At 39.0% G+C, this 25,536-nt stretch overlaps 1 protein-coding gene across 9 annotated transcripts in view; it reads left to right on the forward strand.

Moving 5' to 3' along the window:
- The window catches only part of LCORL (ligand dependent nuclear receptor corepressor like), a 220,203-nt gene that overhangs the window by 149,816 nt on the left and 44,851 nt on the right, over window positions 1–25,536 (forward strand). For 7 of the 9 annotated variants that reach the window (XM_075066570.1, XM_075066568.1, XM_075066566.1 and 4 more), the window contains one exon: window positions 16,391–16,481. In XM_075066570.1, the coding sequence (XP_074922671.1) occupies window positions 16,391–16,481 (91 nt within the window). Of the gene's footprint in view, window positions 1–16,390; window positions 16,482–17,877; window positions 22,130–25,536 lie in introns of those variants that run through there. The other 2 variants (XM_075066571.1, XM_075066576.1) reach the window with 2 other exon arrangements.

Genomic DNA, 25,536 nt, shown 5'->3' on the forward strand with positions numbered 1-25,536 from the left:
AAACAAACTTGTTTCTCATAGCAATTGGCTGAAAAAGAAGTAGGACTGAGTGGACTTGTAGGCTCTGAAACTACATTGTTTTGTTTTTGAGTGCAGTTATGTAACAAAAAAAAATTAGATTTGTAAGTTCCACTGTCATTACAAAAAGATTGCACCACAGTACTTGTATGAGGTGAGCTGAAAAATACTATTTTTGTTTATAATTTGTAGAGTGCAATTATTTATAATAAAAATAATATACACTTTGATTTCAGTTACAACACAGAATACAATATATATGAAAATGTAGAAAAGCATTCAAAATATTTAATTAATTTCAGTTGGTATTCTACTGTTTAAGAGTGAGATTAAAACTGTGATTAATTCTGATTACATTTTTTAGTCAATCACGTGAGATAACTGCGATTAATCGGCAGCCCTATATTTCATACATAATCAATGTATCCTAAATAGATTTAAATTGTAGGATTATAGAAGTACAAGATGGACAAATATTTAGGAATGATGAGTGTGTATTAGGTATATAAGTAAAGCATGGCTATAATGCAAGGCCTATAGGCTGAGGTCTCTAGGATTTTAGCTTAGCCATACTAGGCTGTCAACTTTAGAACGTTTGACACAGATAGGTGACCTAGGCATAACCCTAGGTTACAAGATTACTGGAAAGGTTATGTTACAGAAAAATAGACTGTAATAGACCCCAAAACACCCGATTGTAACATCACGGAAAGTTCTTTTCTGACCACAGGTTACCATGGATACATGTTGTACATAGATCCTACTGTGTATATGGAGAACTGAGACAACAACATCATAAACATGGGGTGTGGAAGTACAGATAAGGAAAAGAGGGTTGAAAATGTCATGCATATGTATGAGGTTTTAGGCACGATCAGAACAATATGAAAGAGGTTCACTGGTTGCATAAAAGAGGGAAGACCTACAAGAAACTCAAGAAGAAACCACCCCTCTTAGATGATGTAATTGAATGGGACTTTTTTTTTATTTCGTCCTAGGATCTGATGAGAAACAGTCAAATGAAAAAAAGTCCCATTCAGTTACATCATGTAATGGCAGATAACTAAAAAGTGACAAGTTTTTAAAATGCTTATATACTAGAAGTCTAAATGATAAGATGGGTGAACTAGAATGCCTCCTATTAAATGAGGATATTGATATAACAGACATCACAGAAACTTGGCAGAATGACGATAATCAGTGGGATACAGTAATACCAGAGTACAAAATGTATCAGAAGGACAGAATAGGTCATGCTGATGGGGGAATGGCACTATATGTGAAAGAAAGCGTAGAATCAAATGAAGTAAAAATCTTCAATGAACCAAACTGTACCATAGAATCTCTATGGATAGTACTATGGATAGTAGTTTCATGCTCTAATAAGAAGAATATAGCAATAGGGATATATTACCAACCACCTGACCAGGATAGTGATAGTGACTGTGAAATGCTCAGGGAGATTAGAGAGGCTATTAAAATAAAAAAAACCTTAGTAATAATGGGGGATTTCAACTGGATACATGTCACCTCAAGACGGGTTGCAAAGATAAAGTTTCTTGACACCTTAAATGACTGCTTCTTGGAGCAGCTAGTCCTGGAACCCAGAAGAGGAGAGGCAATTCTTGATTTAGTTCTAAGTGGAGCACCGGAACTCGTCCAAGAGGTGAATATAGCTGGACCACTCGGTAATAGTGACCATACTATAATTAAATTTAACATCCAAGTGGCGGGGAAAACACCACAGCAGCCCAACACTATAGCATTTAATTTCAGAAAGGGGGATTACACAAAAATTAGGAAGTTAGTTAAACAGAAATTTAAAGGTACAGTGCAAAAAGTAAAATCCCTGCAAGCTGCATGGAAATTTTTTATAGACACCATAATAGAGACTCAACTTAAATGTATAGCTCAAATTAAAAAACATAGAAAACCAAGAAAGAGCCACCGTAGCTAAACAATGACGTAAAAGAAGCAGTGAGAGGCAAAAAGGCATCCTTTAAACAGTGGAAGTTAAATCCTTGCAAGGAAAATAGAAAGGAGCATACACTCTGGCAAATGAAATGTAAAAAATAATTAGGAAGGCCAAAAAAGAATTTGAAGAACAGCTAGCCAAAGACTCAGAGTAATAACAAAAAAATGTTTTAAGTACATTAGAAGCAGGAAGCCTGCTAAACAACCAATGGGGCCACTAGACGATCAAAATGCTAAAGGAGCACTCAAGGATGATAAGGTCATCACAGAGAAACTAAATGAACTCTTTGTATTGGTCTTCATGGTCGAGGATGTGAGGGATATTCCCAAACCTGAGCCATTCTTTTTAGGTGACAAATCTGAGGAACTGTCCCAGATTGATGTGTCAGTAGAGGAGGTTTTGGAACAAATTGATTAACTAAAAAGTAATAAGTCACCAGGACCATAGTGTATTCACCCAAGAGTTCTGAAGGAACTCAGATGTGAAATTGCAGAAGTATTAACTGTAGTCTGTAACCTAGCATTTAAATCAGCTTTTCTGCCAGATGACTGGAGGATAGCTAATGTGATGTCTATTTTTCAAAAGGGCCTCATAGGTGATCCTGTCAATTACAGGCTGCTAAGCCTGACTTCAGTACTGGGCAAACTGGTTGAAAATACATGTCCCACCAATCTACTAGAATTCTTTGAGGGGGTCAACAAGCATGTGGACAAGGGGGATCCAGTGGATATAGTGTACTTAGATTTTCAGAAAGCCTATCACAAGGTCCCTCATCAAAGGCTTTTTAGCAAAGTAAGCTGTCATGGGATCAGAGGGAAGGTCCTCTCATGGATTGGTAACTGGTTAAGTATAAGAGACAAAGGTAGGAATAAATGGTCAGTTTCCAGAATGGAGAGGGGTAAATAGTGGTGTCCCCCAGGGGTCTGTATTGGGACCAGTTCTTTTCAGCCTATTCAGAAGTGATCTGGAAAAGGGGATAAACAGTGAAGTGGCAAAATTTGCAGATGATGCAAATCCACTCTAAATAGTTTAGTCCCAAGCAGACTGCGAAGAGCTACAAAAGGATCTCTCAAAACTGGGTGACTGGGCAACAAAATGGCAGATGAAATTCAATGTTTATAAATGCAGAGTAATGCACATTGGAAAACATAATCCCAACTATACATATTAAATAATGGGGTCCAAATTAACTGTTACCACTCCAGAAAGAGATCTCGGCGTCATTATGGACAGTTCTCTGAAAACATCCAATAAATGTGCAGCGGCAGTCAAAAAAGCAAACAAAACGTTGGGAATCATTAAGAAAGGAATAGATAAGACAGAAAATATCATATTGCCTGTATATAAATCAATGGTACACCCACACCTTGAATATTGTGTGAAAGATATAGATATAGATAAAGATATATTGGAATTGGAAAAGGTTCAGAAAAGGCAACTAAAATTATTAAGGGTATGGAACAGCTGCCATAGGAGGAGAGATTAATAAGACTGCGACTTTTAAGCTTGGAAAAGAGACGACTAACGGGGGATAGGATAGAAGTCTATAAAATCATGGCTCTTGTGGAGAAAGTAAATAAGGAAGTGTTATTTACTCCTCACAACACAAGAACTAGAGGTCACCAAATGAAATTAATAGGCAGCAGGTTTAAAACAAAAGGAAGTATTTTTTCATCTAACACACAGTCAACCTGTGGAACTCCTTGCTAGAGGATGTTTTGAAGGCCAAGACTATAACAGGGTTCAAAAAAGAACTAGATAAGTTCATGGCAGATAGGTCCATCAGGGGTATTAGCCAGGATGGACAGAGATGGTGTCCTTAACTTCTGTTTGCCAGAAGCAGGGAATGGGTGACAATGGATGAATCACTTGATGATTACCTGTTCTGTTCATTCCCTCTGGGACACCTGGCATGGCTACTGTCTGAAGACAGAATACTGGCCTAGATGGACCTTTTGGCCTTTTTTATGTTCTTCTGATCATTTGATGAGAGATACATTATCATTGCATTGGTTTTTATAGGATTTATATATGCAGCGATAATTGTAACTTTACTTATTGCTTTAATAAAACTCGTAGTACAGATAAGACTTTATATTTGTGATTGTGTCTGTGGTCACTACCTTTGTTCTCTGTATGTTCCTGGAGTCTCCAAATTTGAGAAAAGCATCATTTTGTCAAGCTTGAACTAGCAACAGGAGCTGAACCTATTGTAGTTTGAATACAAAATCACTAAATTAAGTTTAAATACAAAAGACTACAAATGGTATGTGATTGAGTGTCATAAAGCAAAAAGGACAGAGTTAAGGTTGCTTGTACAGCCATAATTTTGGTACATCTTGATATTTTTAATGTTTAACCATACAAACTTAACACTGCATTGATCTAGCTGAGCAGAAATAGCTCAGACAAAAAATGGTAGCAAAGGTTAAATGAAAGGAGGCGAGGGAAGGCAATAGTTATGATAGAAATGAAATTAAATACATTAAAGTAGTTCATTATAAGCTGGAGAAAAAGACTGAGTGAAAGTTTAAAGAGGAAGAAATGTTAAGGAAATTATCAACTTTTAATCTTCATATTCCAAAATTCAGGATTTTCCTAATCTGTACAGGTTTTTTCTTTCTAGTTTTTCACTTAGATTTTCAACAGCAAAGTATAACCCTGAGGATGGGATTTTAGCCATTGACTTTAATGGAGCCCAGATTTTACCCATTATGTCTGTCCTGTGCTCTTTACATTAGCTGCCTTCAAATTGACAGATTTACCTGACAGTTGTGTTTTAAATCCTTTAGTTGGTCCTGAATACATTCTTACCCACCCCAATCCCTGTCAGTGTTTTACTTTTTCCTTTAGTGTTGTGACCCCTCCAACATATTTAATTTTAATTATTATGAGTGGTTTTATTTATAAGTAGTTTATTTATTACCATATATACTCATTCATAAGCTGAATATTTTTGGTAAAAAAATGGTGCATCAAAGAGCGGGGGTCAGCTTATAAATGGGTCTACACCAAAATTTGATGATTTTAAACTCTATGGGATCATTGAATTAAATATCTGATACATTGTCGTTTTGTTTACCTGAAGTGTCTGCAGGAATGGGGCCCCTCTGCTGCCTGTGACCACCATTTGCCGTTCCCAGCCAATGGGAGCTACGGGAAGTGTATGGAGCCCCTCAGTCCTTGTGGCCGTGGTTTGCCATTCTCAGCCAATGGGAGTGGCGAACCACAGCTGCAGGGAGCTGAGGGGCTCCATACCTGCAGATGCTCCAAGTGAACAAAACGTCCCAACCCTCCAGTGGCTTACTCTGACACCCGGGGGCCAAAGTTTGCCAACCCCTGAAATATAGGGTCGGCTTATGAAGGGGTCATACAGTTTTTGCTATTTTTATCTAACTCTCTTGAGGGGGTTGGCTTATAAATGAACGGGCTAATGAATGAGTATATACTGTACATTTTATTTTTAGATGTTTATATTTTGTTTAGAGATGCAAAGTGTATAGCCCAGGGAACTTTGAAAGTCAAGTTGTGATACGTAGAGTATATATTTGATATCCATTTTACTATGATAGTCATGCAATCACATTCAGATTTCTCCTTACCCATCCAACCAATACAGTTAAACTTTTCACAGAGAAGATTTGGAGAAGGACCAATAAAGAAATCAATCTGTTGTCCCTTTGTGTCGATGTGGATCCCGTTATAGATGTGCATGTGTACAAGGACCAGATTCTTTTAGCTAGCAGTGTGTATTTGGGGTGGTGCATGTCTTATAATGCCTTTTGCTCCCACATTAAAACATAAAGGGTGTGACAGCTATGACCCTCCCTCAGTTTCCTTTTACTGCCATTGGCAGAGAAATGGAACCTATCAGTATCCTTTCAACTCACACTAGAGTTGTCAGCAATCTTCACCTAAATTTCTGGAAAACTTTAGAACAACCTTCTTACAGCATCTTGGACTGACTAATCCTCAATCGATTCAAAATTCTTTAACCACTCCCCACCCACAGGAAGGCACTCTTGTACAAGGACCCCAAAATCCTGGAATCAAAACCCAAAGGCTTTAAGCCTTTCTTATCCTGGGATGGACTAATTCTGCTTTAAGATGGGCACAGCAGATGCCTTTTTTATCTGGGCAAATCCCATATCTGAAGTAGCTGCTCAGTTTGCCTTTCATTCTGCACCAGAACCTGAAAATCATGGAATGCAAGACTCAGACTCCATCTCTTAGAACAATCTGTGAGAGTGGTATTGAAACCAATGGATCTGGGCTCAAAAACCACCATACCAGTCAAACCTGCATCCTCAGTGCTCCATCAAGCAGGCAATTGTACTCCAAGACTTCAGCAGAGAAATTGGCACTGTCCATGACACCAGAACCATTGGAGCTGTCCACCTGGAAGGTGGTGCCAGAAATATCAAAGCAAGTCGTTGAAAGATGCTGCCCAGAACACTGGGGAGGAGCTCTAGGAAGATCTCAGTGTACTGTCACATAGAGACAGAGAAAAAGAGAGAGTAAACCATCACAGGATAAATCTTCCAAAACTTGTATGGCACCGAAGACAAGTGAAAAGAAGTACACTGTGGTGCAGCAGACTTCGTCACCCTACTACCAGTTCCCACAACCAGGGGAACAACTGTGGACACTGGAACTGTTATTGGCACTGAGATATCCACCAATACCAATAAAAACCCAAGCACCAATGGTGCCGTACTATTGGCAGTGCCTATGGAGAAGATATACTCACCATTGTGGTCAGGGTACACTTCCTCTGCATTGAGTAGGAAGCAGTGTCCCATATGATCCCTGAGCATTAGTGCTGGAAAACCAGAAGACTTCTTTGGAGCTCTGCCACTGCAACTTTGGCATTGGTCCAGTTAACAACTTGTCAGTCACCTATATTCATATGGGATGCCTTCTGGGATTACCTGGCATCTTCCTTCCAAAGCCTCAAGGAACTGCTTACCTACATCTCAAGAGAAAAGATCTCCCTCTGTATTAGTCTCACTGGCAAAACTGCAGATGTCGGAGTCTGAGGAGGAGCGGGACGCAGAGATGCAAATCTATCAGTGCCTGATGTTACCCACCCACAGACCTTTGCTCCTCATTGCCCAAGAAGGTGATCACCTCAGCACCGATACTAATGTAGGATGATTTCAAGATGTTTCCAGAGCTCCTCATACTAAATGCAGACATACTGGAAATCAAGACTTCAATCCTATCCAAAAAAATCTCAAAGTATTCAACATCTCATCAGCTGCAGATCCTGCCAGCATCGCCCATTCCATAAATGAGGGATTGCTAGACCCAGCCTGAACTCTGTGACACATCCTAGCCACTGTATGATTAAAGGATAAACATACTGAGGACAATATTAAAGGCACAAATTCAAACTATCCCAAAGGAGAGATCAGAAAAAATAGTAAGAGGCCAATATGGCTCTATTAGTAGCTCTTTAATTACCTGAAAATCAAAAAGGAAGACGTGGAAGCATGGTCCAATTGCTAACGATTTCGTCCCTACACACTCGTATAGAGACACAATCAAAATAGCTAAGGCATAAAATGAGTTACACTTTGCTACGTTATATAGAAATCTGTCTCCCCCTCCAGTTGTGCTTTTCCTCCATTGGAACTGTGTGCACTGCTGGTGGATCCAGACCCTTTCTTTTCTTTGGGAGAATCTGAGCCACCACAACAGCCACTATCTCCTCTTTTGAAATCTGTTAATCCATGCAGGAGATCTAGAGCCTCGTGATACCATTCTCATGAGCAGATTCTCAGACAGGAAGTGAAATCCCTCTTATAGATGCATCTCACTTTGGCTGGAGGGAGCACATGTGGCCAGCCATATGACTCAGGGCATTTGGACACCTTGAGAAGTCGTCTGCACGTCAGCCTTCTGGAGTTCCAGGTAGTTTGAGAAACTTGCAAAGTTTTTCTACAGTTCACATGGTCCAGCCATGTTTTCAGACAATATGACTACCATCCTTTACATCAACAAACACATAGATGTGAGATCAGTTCCCCTCTGCATAGAAGCACTCAGTCTATGGAGTTGATGTATCAAGAATTAAATCACATTTTTGGCAGCTTACCTTCCAGCTCCACAAAACGTGCTGGTGAATGCCCTCTGTAGGCATTTGGCCATCTAATCATGAGTGGGAATTGCGTGAGTCAGTAGTAAACATTTTTGCTCAGTGGGGGGATTCCCACCTGGGATCTATTCATCTCTCAAACGAACAAGAATACAACACACATTGCTCCTGAGGTGCTCAAGTGCTATATTCTCAAGGTGATGTCTTCCATCTTCTCTAACCAAATTATCTGAACTATGCCTTTCCTCCTTTACCACTCCTTCCAGGAGTCAGGAAGAAAATTTGTCAAGATAGGGCACATGTCATCCTCATTGCCCCCCGTTGGACCAGACAGTTTTGGTTACCAAACCTTCTACAGCTGTCATCCCGTCCCCTGATCAGAATGTAATAGTTTTCAAATCTCTTGACCCAGGCAAAAGGCAGGATCAAGCATTCCAATCCTGAGAATTTCATCTCACAGCTTGTTTTTTGGATGAGCATCAACACTAATACTTTCCTACTCAGAAGCTGTACAAACCATCCTTAATAACAATAGAAAGAAACTCCACTCAAAGTCCTATTCAGCCAAGTGGAAATGTTTCTCCATCTGGGGATATCAGTCATTGGTTACTCCTTCCATTTTGGACTAGTTTCTCTCAAAAAGGCTGACCTTTCCCTTACTTCGGTACAAGTTCACTGGAAGCAATCAGTGTGTGTGTCATGACCCACACGTCTCAAACCTGGGTCCACAGGATTTATAGGAACAGCTACACTCCAACCCTCCACCTAGCAGCCTGCTGATGCTCACTTACTTGGGACTTATGAAGCCTAGCCCCAGTTTGAACTCTGCCCCTGTGTTCTTATTGGTGGAGTGCCAGAGCAGCTGATTGGCCTGCAGGCCCTACTTAAGCCAGCAGCAGGAACAGGAAGTTATCTGAACAACTGGGCTCTACCCTGTTCTGGATCGTGTACTTTGTACTTCCTGCTCCCCGGCTTGATTTTCCTGGCATCCTAACCCAGCATAAATCCTGGCATCTGATTTGTGTTTCTGATCTCCAGTTTGTCTCCTGCCTTGGTCCACTTGGTATCCTGACCTGGCCTGACTTTGGTTCCTGACTTGTGGTTCTGGCCTCCAGTTGTCTCCTGCTTCTGACCTCCTAGTATCGTGGCCCAGCTGACTCCTGTCTTGTGACTGTGGACTCTGGCTGCCTATGACCCAGTCATAACAGATTGTTCAGATCAGTTACCCCGAGGGACTGAGCCTGGTGTGAGAAGGATGGACCCAGAAACACCACTGCAGCCCCTAGAAGCATTGGACTTGCCTGAATGGACCTTCCACCTCTAGGCAGATAATTAAGGCTGCGTGTCTGTCACTGAAGTCACAGATTCTGTGACCTCTATGATTTCTTCAGCAGCTGGTGCTGGCTCAGGGGCTGCCCTAGTCAGGCAGCCTCTGGGCCAGCACCAGCAGTTTGGATGTGTGGGAGGGGGCTCAGGGCTGGGGCAGGGGGTTGAGGTGTGTGGCGACGCTTACCTGGGAGAGGGTGGCTCCCTGCCTCCCACTGGCATGTCCTTGTAGCTTCTAGTGGGAGGGGCAGCCAGGGGAGCTCTGTGTGCTGCCCATTCCTGCATGCGCTGCTCCTGCAGTTCCCATTGGCTGCAGTTCCCAGCCAATGGGAGCTGAATAGTCAGCGCTTGTAGAGTGAGCAGCACACGGAACCCCCCTGGCTGTCCCTCCCCCTAGGAGCTACAGGGACATGCTGGGTAGGGAGCCTGTCAGCCCCACCAGCCCTCCCTCTCCCGGACCGGCAGGAGTCTCGGGCTGCACGCTGCTACCCTGCCCTTCTCTCTCCCTCCCAGCACCAGCGAGGGTCCCAGGCCACGTGCTGCCACCTGCCTTCCCTCCCACCCCCAGCACCAGCAGAGGTCCTGGGCCACCACCCTGCAGCGCCCTCAGCCCTCCCCCGTAAGCACCCATGGTCCCTCAGCTCAGGTTTTAGTTAGGGGCATATAGTAAAATTCATGGACAGATCACAGGCCGTGAATTTTTGTTTACTTCCCGTGAAGTATCCATGACTTTTACTAAAAATACCTGTGACTAAAACATAGCCTTACGGATAATCAAGGACTACAGGCCCAAGTTGCACACTAACCTTGGACAACCAGCAGCTGCAAGTGAGGCAGGTCAGCACTCAGAATACTGTGCTGTGAATGCAGCATGCAGTGCCTTGCCCTAAACAGGGGGCTCCACTACCCTTGCTCCAGTGGCTTGATAGGAACCACCAGCAGTTCCAGCACTTCATGAACCAGTGCTACTTTCTGATGCATCCCCAAATCTATACCTCTGACCAGGTCATATATACCTGCTGATGAGATGTTTTAGACTGGCCATCCCTCTTTCTGGAAGGCTATAGCCCTGTGCTGTCAGACTGGGATGCTTTTCTCCAATCAGTGTCAGCCATCTTCGCTGCAGGTCACCCTGAGGGGACTCCAATGGGGGCAAGACCCAGTGACCTCCTGTGCAGTGCACTTAATCATAGACCTTAAGGTCAGAAGGGACCATTATGATCATCTAGTCTGACCTCCTGCACAACGCAGGCCACAGAATTCCACCCACTCCTATATCAACCCCCTAACCTATGTCTGAGCTACTGAAGTCTTCAAATTGTGGTTTAAAGACTTCAAGGTGCAGAGAATCCTCCAGCAAGTGATCCATGCACCATGCTGCAGAGGAAGGCGAAACCCGCCCCAGGGCCTCTGCCAATTTGCCCTGGAGGAAAATTCCTTCCTGACCCCAAATATGGTGATCAGCTAAACCCTGAGCATGTGGGCCTGGTGGAGGGAACTGGCCTGGACCTTGAGAGAAGAGAATATCCCCAGATCCTAATCCTCACTGATATGCATCCTGAGCCCCATCCATGGACTTCTCATTTGCAGCTGTGTATTCAGCTTCACATCCTATGGGATCCCTAGCAGATTCTCTTCCAACAGACCCTCATTGATTCAGGAGCAGCGGACAATTTCATGGCTGAAGCTGCAGCTCAGGCCCTATAGATTCCCCTGCTACTCAAGGCCATACCCGACCAATTGAAATTGTTGACAGCTCTCCACTATCTTCAGATTGAGTTTTGGAAGAGCCTGTCCCCCTGGATGGCAGAGAAATAATACAATTTGGTGGGATTTATTCCCTGCATTTTTGCCCCCGGATCCTTGGCATGACATTTCATGACCCCCTCATTCACTGATAAGAACAGAAAGTTATCTTCCCATTGGAATTCTGCTGACAGCATGGCCATGCAGACATTGCACCAACGCCCAAGAAGGCTCAAATAGGTGTAGTCGTCCACATTGAAACACCCACTGGAGGAACTATGGAACTTCCCCCCAAGTACTGTGAATACACTTATGTCTTTTGAGAAGAAGAATGCAGAAAACTTCCCCCTACATGAAGCAGACTGCAACTGCCCGACAGAATTTCAGCCAGGGGCAAAGCTGCTGTTTGGGCGGATATATGCGGTGTCATTGCCTAAACTGGCAGCATTGTGAGATTCTCCAAGAGAACCTGGCCTGGGGATTCATCTGCAAGTCAACTTCACCAGCCAGTGCCCTGGTCCTTTTTGTAAAAAAGAATGACAGCTTCCACCTCTGTGTTGATTACCAAGCCATAGATCAGATAATTTGGAGCTGTTACCTGCTACTCCTGTTAGCCAATTTGTTGGACTGCATGGGGGCTACCTGCAAATTCACAAAACTGGGTTTCTGGGGAGCTTAGTCTCATCCGTATCAGAGATGGGGACTGCCTTTTGGATCTGCTGCGGCCACTTTGAATATTTAGTTATGCAATTCGGACTGACTAATGACCCAGTAACTATCCAGCACTTCATTAACGATGTGCTATGAGACCTACTGGAACAGTTTGTGATAGTGTACTTAGATGATATATTAATCTTCTCAGATGATCTGGACAAACACACAACTCATGTCCTCACTGTCCTGGAGAGACTACAGCAGATGGTCTCTGTGCTAAATGAGAGACATGCACATTTGATCAAACCTCAACTGAGTTTGGGGGTTTTGTCTGGTCACTGGAAGGAATCAAGATGGATTTGTGTAAGGTCCAGGCTATCTACAACTAGTCAGGCCCCTGTAATGTTCATGACCAATAAGGTCTTTTAGGCTTTGTGGACTTCTACTGGAGGTTCATTTCAAATTTTTCAAAATAAACTTCACTGCTCTACTCCAAAAAAATGCCAAGTTCTGTTGGTCACCAGAAGCCCAGCACACATTTTCGCAATTGAAGCTTGCCTTCATCACTACTCCAGTATTGGCCCACTCCAACATGGCACAAGCTTTCATTGTGAAAGCGGATACCTGTAAAACATCAATCAGGTAACTCCTCTTCCAAAGGCATAAACTCAAGCAAACACTGAATCCCATCACCTACTGCTCAAGGAAGTTTACATCTGTGGAGTGAAACTGAGATCTTGGACAAGATGCTCCAAGCAGTTGAGGCTGCCTTCAGAATGTGGCAACACTGCTTAGAAGGGACCCATCATCTAGTCCAAGTGCTTACAGACCACAAGAACCTGTAGCACCTGCGCAGGGCCAAAGCTCTGCAACAACAACAGCTCCAGTGGGCCAGTTAACATGCATATCCCACAGTTCTTATCCCTGTTCAATTTTACGTTGACCTACTGCCCTGGAACCCCTAAGTAGGTGCTGGATATTGTCACCTGTGGTCATACCATCCAGTTTCTTTCCCTTTCCATAACCCTCTTCCCCAGCCATCTTCAGGAACCTTTCTCGTGAGAGCCTTTTACAAACAGAAATGGCCTCGTTGCTCTGTCTAGATGACACAGGAGAGATGCCTTAGGATACTGGGAAAGAGGCTTCTACTCATGGTATTTCCTCATTCGAGAGAAGAAAGGTGGCCTTCATCTTGTTTTAGAACTGAGGTGGCTCAACAAATATTTGTTGCCTCAGATTCAGGATGGTAACACTTTCTTCCGTCACTCTATTGCACCAAGATCAAGACTGGTTCATGGCTTTTAACTTGCAGGACATGAATTTGCATATTGCCCACGGGAAGTACCTCAGATTAACATTAGGATTCAATCATTACCAATACAAGGTGCTATCCTTCATACTCTCCACTGCTCAAAGAGTATTCACTGAGTGCCTGACAATGGTAGTGACACATCTAAGGAAACATCTACCTGTACATGGACAACTGGCTGATCAAGGACAAGCTCCATGACATAACCAAGATAGCCCTAGCTTGAATCCTCACCCTGTTGTCACAGGCCTAATGGTAAACTACAAAAAATCATCTCTCACTCCATCCCAGATGATAGGCTTCATAGGAGACCCTACTTGACTCTGTCAGCACGCTCATATCTGCCAGAGGACAGATTCTGTTCTCTTTGATAAATCATGCATGAAATAAGGTCAAGACTACCTATGGTGGTTCATGCTTGCATGCGATTACTAGGTCATATGTTGTGTGCATACGTGATGCTGCTTGCCAGACTTTGCTTGAGGCCATTACCACACTATCAAAGAGCAGTGTACTCCCCAGCCAAAAACAGTATGAACAGATAGGCCACTGTAGCACTCCAAATCCTGTGCAAACTCACTTGATGACCCCCTTGAATGTGAGAAAATGGTATGTTTCTCAACTCCTTCCTGTGCAGCCAAGAAATTGCATGTGAACGTCCTAGGGCTGAGGGCCATCAGATTGGCCTGTATAGCATGCCTGTCAGTTCGATGGAATTCTGTAGAGCAAATCCTGATGGACAGTACGTCTGTGATGCGCAATATCAACAAACAAGGAGGCACTTGATAGATCCCACTTTACCTGGAAGCCATCGAGTTCTGGGAATGGTGTCACCAATACAGAGTAAACTCTCTGAGCCCACACTGTCCCTGCACTTTTCCAGGGTCAGCAATTACCTTGAAGACTTCTTAAGCAGAGACGTGATAACCAACCATCAGTAGTCACTAGAAATTCATCCTAGACATGATATTCCACCAGTGGTGAGGGACTCTGACCAAAGACCAGTTTGCCACCGCAGAGAATGTCAAATGCAACACCTTCTACTGTAAAGGCAGTGTGAGCCTAGGATCTTTACCAGATGTCTTTCTACTCTGCTGGTGTCAAGCTCTCCTTTGCACCTTATCACTAACCCCCTTGATTACCATACTAATATCAAAGGTCAGATGGGACAAGGCCACCACTATCATGATATCCTCATACTGGCCAGGACAGTTTTAGCTGCCAGACCTACTCCATATGTCCAGTCAATCTCCCATTCATTTTTCCTGTTTGTGTGAATACACTATCCCTGAACATCCAGACCTGCAGTCACTACACCTGACTGCTTGGATGCTGGCCAGATGAGCACTACTGATAGTGAATGCTCCAGGCAGTTGTTATGCACATCAGGAAAGTTTCCACTAGCAGTATCTGCTCTGCAAATGCAAGAGGTTTCCATATGAGCAGCCTAAAACAACCTGAATTGGTTGAAGCCCGGATTCCAAAGATCCTAGACTATATGCTGCTCTTGAAACAATCAAGACTTGCATTAAGCTCTCTGAGTCCACTTAGCAATATCAGCATATCATACACCAGTTCAGTTACATTCAGTTTTCTTACATTCTGCAGTGTCAAGATTCATCAAGAACATTCTTCATGCCTACCCTTTGTTTAGAGACCAGACTGCTTCCTGGGACCTCAGTGTGGTTCTCCTGGTGACTCCCTTCAAGCCTCTATCTGTCAAAACATTGTACTTTGTTGCTGTCACATTGGCACAAACTCAGTGAGATCCAAGTCCTTATGGCTGGACCATCTACTTTTCAGGGACAATATAGTAATGAGACAACACCCTAAATTAATTCCCAAGGTAATCTCAAAATACCAACTAAATCAGTCAGTTACCTTACTGGTCTTCTTTCCAAAACCTCTCGCTTCTGCAGGAGAAAAGAAACTTCACACTTTGGATGTCTCCAGAACTTCTATTTTACTACCTAGACAAGACTAAATCCTTTTGGCTGTCACTGTCTCTTTGTGGCTGTTTTGGGTGTAGAGTAAGACCTGGTGATCTCTTCACAGAAACTTTTCAAATGAATTAGTGCATTTCCATCTGTTACTAGATGCCCTCCTTCTTCCCACCAAACATTCGGACACAACTCCACTGTAGTACAGGAGACCTCATAATTGGCCTGCTTCAGAAATGCAACAGTCTCAGAGATTTGCAAGGCAACCACCTGGAGTAACCCATTGACCTTTCTTAAATAGTATGCATTTGACATGGCAGCCAGGGCAGATACGAAGTTCAGAAGAGTGATACTGCAATCTATCTGTTTCATTAGCTGAAACTCCTCAATCCCACTATCTCAGGAGAATATTGCTAGCTGGTCACCTACAGTGCAGTCCGTACTGACACTTACTCGAAGCATAACAAACAATTACTTACCCTACGGTAACTGGCTCTTCAAGATGTTGTAGTCAGTGTGGCTGCTACAACCCATCCTCCATCCCCGTTTCAGGAGTTCTTGGTCAACACAGGCTTTGAAATGCAAGGGAATTGAGGAGGGGTTGCCGTCATCCCGTCCTTTGCACCTTCATGTGGGAATACGTACAGTTCTGATAAACACTGCTAGCTAAAAGAATTGGGGTTGGTATTCGTAGGGCTCATGCACACATACCGTGGGATCTACACTGATTACAACATCTTGAAAAACCACAGTTCCTGTAGGATAAGTAACTGTTCTTTCATTGGCCTCATCCCCCAAACACACGGATGCCCTCTCTGACATATATCTTTCTGATTATCATCATTTTGGATCTTTATATTACTAGTGTATCATGGATCTGCTATTTATTAATATTAACTTGATCTTGAACTACATATGTTCAGATTTATGACCCACATATCAAACCATTATTACTAATGGCTTATTGGTCTGTTTGGAATGGCAAGTATAATCTTAGAGTATATCTGTGGAAGAAAGAAGGGATGAAAATTCTATTTTATGGCCTAATAAATATCTATTTTTAAGCCCCCTGATTCCTATGTATGACCATAAGCCCACTTTTTTATTTTGACTCATCTTTTTAAAAAAAAATCTTGTTTAACTTTTACAAATGAATTTTGCAAAAAGTTAACTCCTCAATATTTCATACTGTTAATGGAACCAAGATGTCAGAAATATTACAACATAGGTCATATATTAAAAAGTTGTGCCATGTGTATAAAAATTCAGTAACAGAATGACATAAAATCCTTAAATTCATAATTGTTATGATTTTATTACAGGGGATGGAGTGCTAGATCTCTCTACAAAGAAAAGCGCAAGACTGGAAGAGTCAGCATATGATCCATTATCATCTGAAAATTCAGTGTCTGGGTAAGCATCATTTAAATATTTTTAATATATGTAAAAGGAAACACTGAAAAAAATCTCTTCTCTGTGAAGGCAGATTATTTTTTTTATAACATACTTATACAGTATATATTGACACACAAATTCAGTTTATATTTTGCTTTCCTCAAGAGTTTCACTCATAAGTGTGTGTCTATGTATATATCATTTGTTTCATTGTCTTTTTCTTTTCTTTCTGTTAAAGAAAAGTTATCAGAACAATCACCAAACTTTAGTTCATGTTACTAAAAATGAACTGAAAACTTAATTGCATAATACAAAAGAGTAGGACAGTAGAAGAAAACGTAAATTTATTCTTTGAGGTTTTATTTAGGAAACTTCCATTTTGCACAAAAAACATAATATCCAGATTATATTTTTAAAAAAATCCTTCAGCTAACATGAACAAGTTAAACAGCTATTATCTTCAACATTTCTTAATGAGAGAGAGAGTTTCTAATTGTTATACATACATCTTGGTTTTGCCTATGGTGTGTGGTGGCAAACTGCTAAATATGTCCATTCAGCATTAAAAACTAAAAATGTTGTTTCATGTGCTGAAAGCTACCATTACATTAACTGAAACAAAAACAGTGAAGTACATTGTTCTGTTGGATTTTGTTATAATTTTGGCATCCTCCCATCCACTAGCCATAGCAGGACCCTTTTTGTCACGTGTACATCTTACAAATAATTTATTCCAAATAATATAGTTAGCTTTATTTGTTGAATTGTGTAAAATTGTGTTCTGTTAATTTATTGATATGAACAAGTTTTAAAATGATCTATGATTTATAATTAGAAAAATATAAATAGTGATTAAAAACTGACTTGTATATTGACAAAATGGGACTTAATTGCAGCACTTATCTTATGGATGTAGAAAAATTAGTCTTGTGGAAATCCGGGGGTTTTGTGTTTGGTAATGTACTTATCACTGCAAATTTTTTATAAGGGGGTTGACTCTTTTATTACTTGTTTAGCGGTAACGTCACGTTTCTACTAACAAAATCTCATTTAGGATTTGAGTACTTAATGGAATGTTAATTGCATAACTAAAATTATAAGTGTTGCTCTGCAAGCATGTATCAAAGGGAATATAGCAAACACATGAGAATATTAGCAAATACAGAACTAGGATTTAAAGTTCTTGGAAGGGCTGCTGTAGAAGCCACCGTATGATTTTGACACATTGTCCTACCAGAACTGTAGCATTTTACTGTGATAATCAGTAACTACTACATCTCAAAGACTTAAAAGTATCAGAAGCAGTGATGTTACCTAAGCAAGGAGTATAATAAAGGAGTGGACCCTTCCCTTCCATAGCAGTGTGAGAGTCTCTCATACATCAGTTTACCATCGTTTCATTCCATCCATCCAGGAGACTACACAGACACAGAGAGGACTATGTGGAAAGAAGTGCTGAGTTTGCAGATGGTTTGCTCTCAAAAGCTTTGAAAGACATTCAGTCTGGAGCACTGGACATAAATAAAGCAGGCATACTTTATGGCATACCTCAAAAAACTTTACTTCTCCACTTAGAAGCCTTACCAGCAGGAAAGCCTGCACTTTTTAAAAACAAAACTCGAGATTTCAGTGATAGTTATTCATTTAAAGACAGAAAAGAAACTTGTGCAGTGCTGCAAAAGGTAGCCTTGTGGGCAAGAGCTCAAGCAGAGCGCACAGAAAAAAGTAAACTCAATCTACTTGAAACCTCAGAATTAAAATTCCCAACAGCTTCCAGTTACCTCCACCAGTTAACTCTACAGAGAATGGTTACTCAGTTTAAAGAAAAAAATGAAAGTCTACAATATGAAACTTCAAATCCTACTGTACAGTTAAAAATTCCTCAGCTAAGAATAAGTTCTGTGTCCAAACCACAATCTGATAATGCTGGTCTTCTAGATGTCATGTACCATGTTTCCAAAACCTCTTCAGTCTTAGACGGATCAGCTCTTCAAAAATTGAAAAATATACTCCCTAAACAGAACAAAATTGAATGTTCTGGACCTGTAACTCACTCAAGTGTTGACTCCTACTTTCTGCATGGGGACCTCTCTCCTTTATGTCTTAATGTTAAGAATGGAACAATTGATGGAACATCTGAAAATACAGAAGATGGTTTGGATCGCAAAGACAATAAACAACCAAGGAAAAAACGTGGCCGTTATAGGCAATATGATCATGAAATAATGGAAGAAGCTATTGCTATGGTAATGAGTGGGAAAATGAGTGTTTCCAAAGCACAAGGAATTTATGGGGTACCTCACAGCACTTTAGAATACAAAGTTAAAGAGAGATCTGGAACACTGAAGACTCCGCCGAAGAAGAAACTTCGATTACCAGACACTGGGTTATTTAATATGACAGATTCAGGGACTGGCAACTGCAAAAACAGCAGCAAGCCTGTGTAGATTAATTGTTAGCAAATTATTTGGTGTGTGTGTGTATGTATGTCTGTCTGTCTGTATACACACACACATATGAGAAATACATATGCTCACACTGACAGAAGACATGAAATTATACAGTTCAAAAACCACATACATGCCTTTTGAAAAGTAGTTTTATTCAGGGTTTTCACTGTGGACAGAATTATAGAGTTCTCCCTTAATTCTGATAGTGTGTATTTAATAAAATCCTTGTATAAATATGTGAAAAAGATTCAGGTTTTCTTTAGTAGTCAATAGCATAAAATGTTTTGGGAAAACAAGTATTTGTCATGTGAAGCATTATTTTTAGTTGGTAAAGAACCATATTAGCCATTGAATAAACCATCTTATGGAAATATATGACCCATGGTTTGCAAACTTTTATACTTCACAAAATACTTGCAATAGTTTGTAAGTAGTTCAAAATACACAGATCAAGGGATTATTTTTCTTTTACAAAGTTAGTTCCTTATGAAGGAAATGGATATATGAAGTATTAGTAGGAGGTAGTACATTCTGTGAAAGAAGAAAAAAATACATCATAACTAGATCTCCAATACATCTAGAAAAAACCAAAACATTTCATTAATAAAAATGTGTGTTAGCAGACATAAAACTGTATTTTTATCATTTTAAGAAGAATTTTGTTCGTTTAGCAAGAAATTGGTGTTTACAAAATATACGTTTATGAAAACTGACAAATTACTGTAGCTATAGAATTATTAAATATGAAATAAGATGGAATACTAAGTATAAAATAATTTAAACTTAATTAACATAATTTTCGTTTTTAGTTTGGAAAATAAGATAACTTCTAAGATTTAAGAAGGAAGTTGGAATGCAACTTAGAGCATGTTCATAATGTGCACAGAATGAGCTTGAGAATGGATATTAAATGTGCTGGTTAGTTAATGTTATGACTACTTAAAATTCATTTAAGGATTGTCACTACTCCTTATATTGAAAAACAAAAAACTCACTGTAACTGTAACATATTTGCTGCTGTGACATTTCAGACCTTTTCAGTTTATCAGAATGAATATCAAGTTTTCATTTTGGTGGGCCGATACACTATCGTTTTGCTAATAACCAAATTTGCAGTTCAGGGTCTTGACAGATTCACAAATATTTAACAGTGAAGCTGCTTTGAACTTTCAGTAGTATAAATTCATTATAAATTTGGTAGAAGCTAGGCAGTTCATTTTAAATATGTGACTTAATAGAATCTAAGAGAGACCAGCTGTCTTCAGGTTGCAGTTTTAAAATTAATTTTCAAGTATTTACATTGGATTTTAAATTATATATAATTTTGGTAGTGTAATGTCATAAAGCATATGTCTATATAAGAATGAGTGCTTGCTTTATACATTCAAAATTCAACACCTGTGCCCTTTTTCCAGTTAAAATTTAGGTTTAGATTGTTTTTTCTAAACCAAATCAAACCTATCCAGAAACACTTACCTGTTTTCTACTTTTTGTAAATTTTCTCTCACACATACAGTGTCAGACATGCTTTTTGCTTAAATTTGCCTTCGTATAGGCTAATTATCCTATGTGAATGTAAGACTACATTACACGTGTAGGGCCACATCATGTAACTGACTTTAAAAAGAAACTTGAACTCAGTGCAGAGTTCCTCTTAAAAATTTGTGGCAAAATCTAGCTCTTGGCTATTAATCTTATTACAAGTAATTCCTTATGTTTTAAAATAAATTAATCCATAAGAAGTTAAGTGAAACTGCACAACCACCAACATATCAATCTTTTGGTCTCTTAGATCTATAATGTATCATCTTCAACTATTAAGGTTTACTTGCATATTAGAAAAGGAATCCTTCTGTAAAATAATTGTATCTAATAACAAGTAGGATACATATAAACAGGTGTCAGGGTCATCATTGATTTTAAAGAATTAAGCCATATTTTTGTGAGGGCCAGAAAAATGGATTTGTTGATGTATCCTCCCCAGCGGAAAACAAAATTGATAGTACCTAAAGTTTTCAAAATCTCTCTTTATACAGAATTTTACTTGCAAAAGTTTTTGGGGCTTCAGTACATTGCCTAATATTTGTACCACACTAAAATTTTTTATTCCTCGGACAATATTATAAAATTGAGTCAGAAGTTTATATTGAAGGCAAGTTACAGTACACTTTTTATATCATTTAAAAGATGACCTGACCAAAAATTGACAGGATTCATAAAATCAGGGATCATTTTACTATTGACTTAACAGTGATCAGTAGTTTTGTACGTAATATTATAATTAATTTTCAGCATTTTAGTACTTGTATTTATTTATTTTTTTGGTCAGAAATAGTATATTAAAATATTTTTTGATAGTTTATAGATGATGCTCAACCTGTAAGTGTTTAAAAAGAAACAGAATTATTTGTTTCTAATTATTAGGCTAACTTTTGATTATACAACTAAGGAAAGGCAGGGAAATGTGTAGGTTCCCCTTCCCTAACTCCAGCGTATTCCATTTAAATGTCATTTAAGTTGTACCTTTGAACTGTTTTATAAATTCAGTTACCAGTGACTACTTCAGAATTGACAATTTCTGAAAATTCATGTTTCAGCAGACTTTTAAATGAAGGCGAAAGCAAGCCCTACATGCTTTCTACTTATTTGAATGTTTCTCAAGTATTTTATATTAAAAAACAGTGCCTCTGTTTTTAGAACTACTGCTCAGTAAAGTTGTTTAAACCATTTCTGGTAGCTAATGACAATTTTATATTAAATTGTATATTAACTTTAGTGAGACTGATTTTTTTTTAGTTGTTTACAGTACAAATACTTGTATTTGTTTTTTAATTGCAGTATTTCCATTGTCGCAGTAATTTAGTAAAACTCTGTGGCTGCCTTGATTTTTGACAGATTTTGTTAATAACTGATTTTTAGGCAATTAGTTATATTTATGCATAAATCAATTGCACTATAATTCATGAATTATTTATTACAATATTTTCTAATGAATTCCATGTATTTGTCTTGTGTTGTAAATGTACTGTAATTCTGTTTTCTCTTTGTGTTGTTATATACCTAAATCTGATTGTATGAATTTAATTGTTTAGTTAACGTGTTTCTACGTTGTAATTTGTAGTAAAGCACTTCAATGCTTTTGCACATAAATTTACAACAACACTGATGTGTGATTGATTTTGCTCATTCAGTAAAACAAAACAAAAAAAGACCATATACCGGCTCATTTGACTTACTCTTTAGGCACAAATTTACTGTTAGTCTAATAAGTTCATGAGAGAACTTGCTTTTGACAGTTATTGCTACAATGAACGTATTTATAAAGCAAAAATAATTGTCACAAGGCAGACTGGTTCTCAAAATATGATGGTTTGCTAATAAATTATGCACACTTTAGAAAATTAAAATGTCCTAAAGTATAGGAGAAACATAAAATTATTTTATCAGTTTTCAACTGCAAACCAATCTGTATGAATTGTATGCTTATTTTACTAATAGTCTGTTCAGAAAGCTTTATTCATTTAATTTGTTAAACTTCAGCCAGTATATTTAGTTATTAAATATATGCATTGGGGCATTGTTTAAATGTTCTCAAGAGGGAGAACATTTATACAAATAATTTATATGGCCAGTAATTTTTTTGTTCTCCCTTTGACTATATGAAAACATTTTTGTTCCTCCCAAGTTCAGTTTCTTTTCTGCTCATTTCTTCAGTGAAGCCATAATCATGTTATAAAGCATCTCTGGCAGAAAAAGCTAAGAATAACTCTGAGGGAGAAAATGTGTGTTAGATAGTTTCTCTTTGATAGTTCCCATAGGTTGGAAGAGAAAACCGATCTGATATTTTATATGTTAATTCTATACAACATAGGTTACCGCACCCATCCTCAAACTTGGTGGGTTACCATGAGATGACCTTATGCCTTTGTGCCAACTTTGACCCCCACAGACAATCGCCAATTTTTGGCAATTGCTGCCTCTGGCACTGAGCAGGGGATCTCAGTAGAAAGGATAATGCAGTCCAAGGTTCTATTATAATTTCCACCAAATCTGTGAATGGCTTGACTTTGGGGGACAAGATTTGTTGATCCTCTTGCCCCTAACCAACCCCATTTCTGTCCCCTCCCGCTGCATGAACCCTGTACCCACAGAACCTCTACCACAGAATTCATAAAAAGATGAAGAGTTCTGTGAAGACAGGAATTGTAGCTTCCGTTGCGCACAGGAAGGGAGAAGATTCATGTATGGCTCTACAGGGCTAGTAACCTGGACTTCTGTGTTTGACACTGCCACTTTTTGCCATGGGAATTACAGTGATACTATAAATTCTGTATAATGACGACACAACAGGATGAAAGAGAAAAAGAGGGGAAAGCATTTGCTGAAGCACAACTCTTTAATACTTAACAAAAGTGGTTGGAAAGCTATTAAAAACATGAAAGTTGAATGAATTTGTTTACAAATACAGACATTTCTACAGAGGGATTATATGTATCTCTTTAAAGTAAACGCTTTGTTTTAAACAGATTTTTAGGCCTATGTCCTGAGCAGCAGCCAAGCATACTTTAGTGCAGGGTGGTGCAAAGGTAACTTTTAACATTTTCCATTCCCCTGAACCAAGGGTCATGCTGTACATGGCATAAGTTAGAGCAGCATGAGCTGCATATGATCTTATAAGGTTGTTCTGACAGCTAAGGATCACTGGAGTATAGGGATGTCAGACCCACTCTACTGATGGCCAAGAAAGGGGTAGTGTAGGAGCATTACTAGTGGCTGTGCACACCTGAGCATTAGGTGTACACAGTGGGAAAACCTTCAGTGGCAAGCTCAAGGCAGCTTTGAGGCCCCTAGAAGACCTGGCCCATAACTTTGAGAGACCTTTAGGAACACTGAAGTTTCTTGCAGTAGTGAGCATATATTTTCTGTAGATAGATGTTCTAGTATTCTTAATTAGTCAAATATTTAAAAAAGTAATCTTATAAAGAACACTAATAGTCCATAATTGATTAAGTGTATATATATGCGTGGAGAGCATATAAAGACAGATTCCTCTCTGGAGGCTTCAATTTATGTAGGTATTTTTTTTACCACATCAATCAGAGTGAATTAAGTGCTTATCAAAGTTGTAATTTGCTAGTTGTTTGTTTAAACTGCAGCATATAATATTACTGAACAAACTATTAAATAACATGTTAAAGGCCATTACTATTTTTAAGAATTTTTACTTCTATTTTTAAGTTTCAAAATATGTTCTTACATTTAAAAAAAACATCGAAAATACATTTATTTATCCAGTGTGATTACGGAAGTCAATTTTTAACCTAATTTTTCTATTCCGCTTTCAGTCTTCGCTTTTGTATTTTTGTTTGTTTGATTTTTGGTTGGTCGGTTTGTTTTTGGTATTTCAATAAATTTGATAAGTTGTTCTACATTTTACAATTGCCATAATTGGAGTTCCACATAAAATAAACTTAGCTGATTTGAGTCCTAAACTCACTCATGGTGGTAATATCATTACAGGCTCCACAATACAGTAGAGTTTCATTTTAGATGACAGATGCAAATAATTTTGTCTTTTCATGTCATTTAATTGAATTTTAATTACAAATTCAGCTAATAACATCAGGATTCAGTTAGAATTTTAAGAGGTAGTAGAATCATCTAGATGGTTCACTTTGAACACTTTCAAAATTTATAAAAATGTTTCAGGAGAGGAAGAAAATCACCAGGAATTATTAAGCATAGTTGATTGCTTTTATAGCATACAAATTAAAGCTTACCTAGGGCAATAATTTATATATACAAAACTATGCATGTACAAATGCTTAGTAAGAAAGATGAAATAATTTATGGATTTTTATAATTCAGACTTGATACCAGTTTGTTTACATTTGTTGAGTAACGAATTAATAATTTATATACATGGTATATTAAAATGTAAAATGTAAAACCAATCAAAATGAAATTTTGCCAAAATGGAGATTTAAATATTGAAAATGATTGGTGAGAGAAATAGGGTGAATGGTTAGTGTCATGTTCAGAGTTTGGTGATATGTTTAAAAAATACATACTTTTCTAAAACAGAATTATTTTAATATTATTTGCTGCTCTTGCTTGGTACTAGTAAAAGTTCTGAATTATAGAGGATAACTATTTTATTGTAGTTGCTATTCAACAGTGGTTTTTGTGTTTAGTTGAAGAAAGGTCTGTATTAATTTCTACAATGGAACGTTTTCAGCTTTTCATTTTAAATGATTGATTAGGTAAGTAGTAATTTTAGTTTTAATAAATTTGTGTTGAGAAGTCAAGTTGTTAAGAAGATAGAATTTCATAACTGATTTTGTTTTGGTTGAGTATCTGAGAACAGCTGTTTTGAAGTCTTATTTAGACATAGACACTTAAGTTAACCAGATATATAAAGGGATTCAGTCTCATTTGGTTTGCAAGGTATTTACTTCAGGGGTACCTTTTTGTTGTCTTGTAGGTACAAAATAAGTGTGTGTATGTTTTGAGAGAGAGAGAGAGAGAGAGATGCAATGGAAGCCTGTGGTAGATTTATGCTAATGTAGTGAAAACTGGAAAGGGAATCTATGTCTTAAAAGAACATTAACAGCAGTGATGGC

This window comes from Chelonoidis abingdonii, chromosome 5 (genome assembly GCF_003597395.2).
Source record: "Chelonoidis abingdonii isolate Lonesome George chromosome 5, CheloAbing_2.0, whole genome shotgun sequence".
Taxonomy (NCBI): domain Eukaryota; kingdom Metazoa; phylum Chordata; order Testudines; family Testudinidae; genus Chelonoidis; species Chelonoidis abingdonii.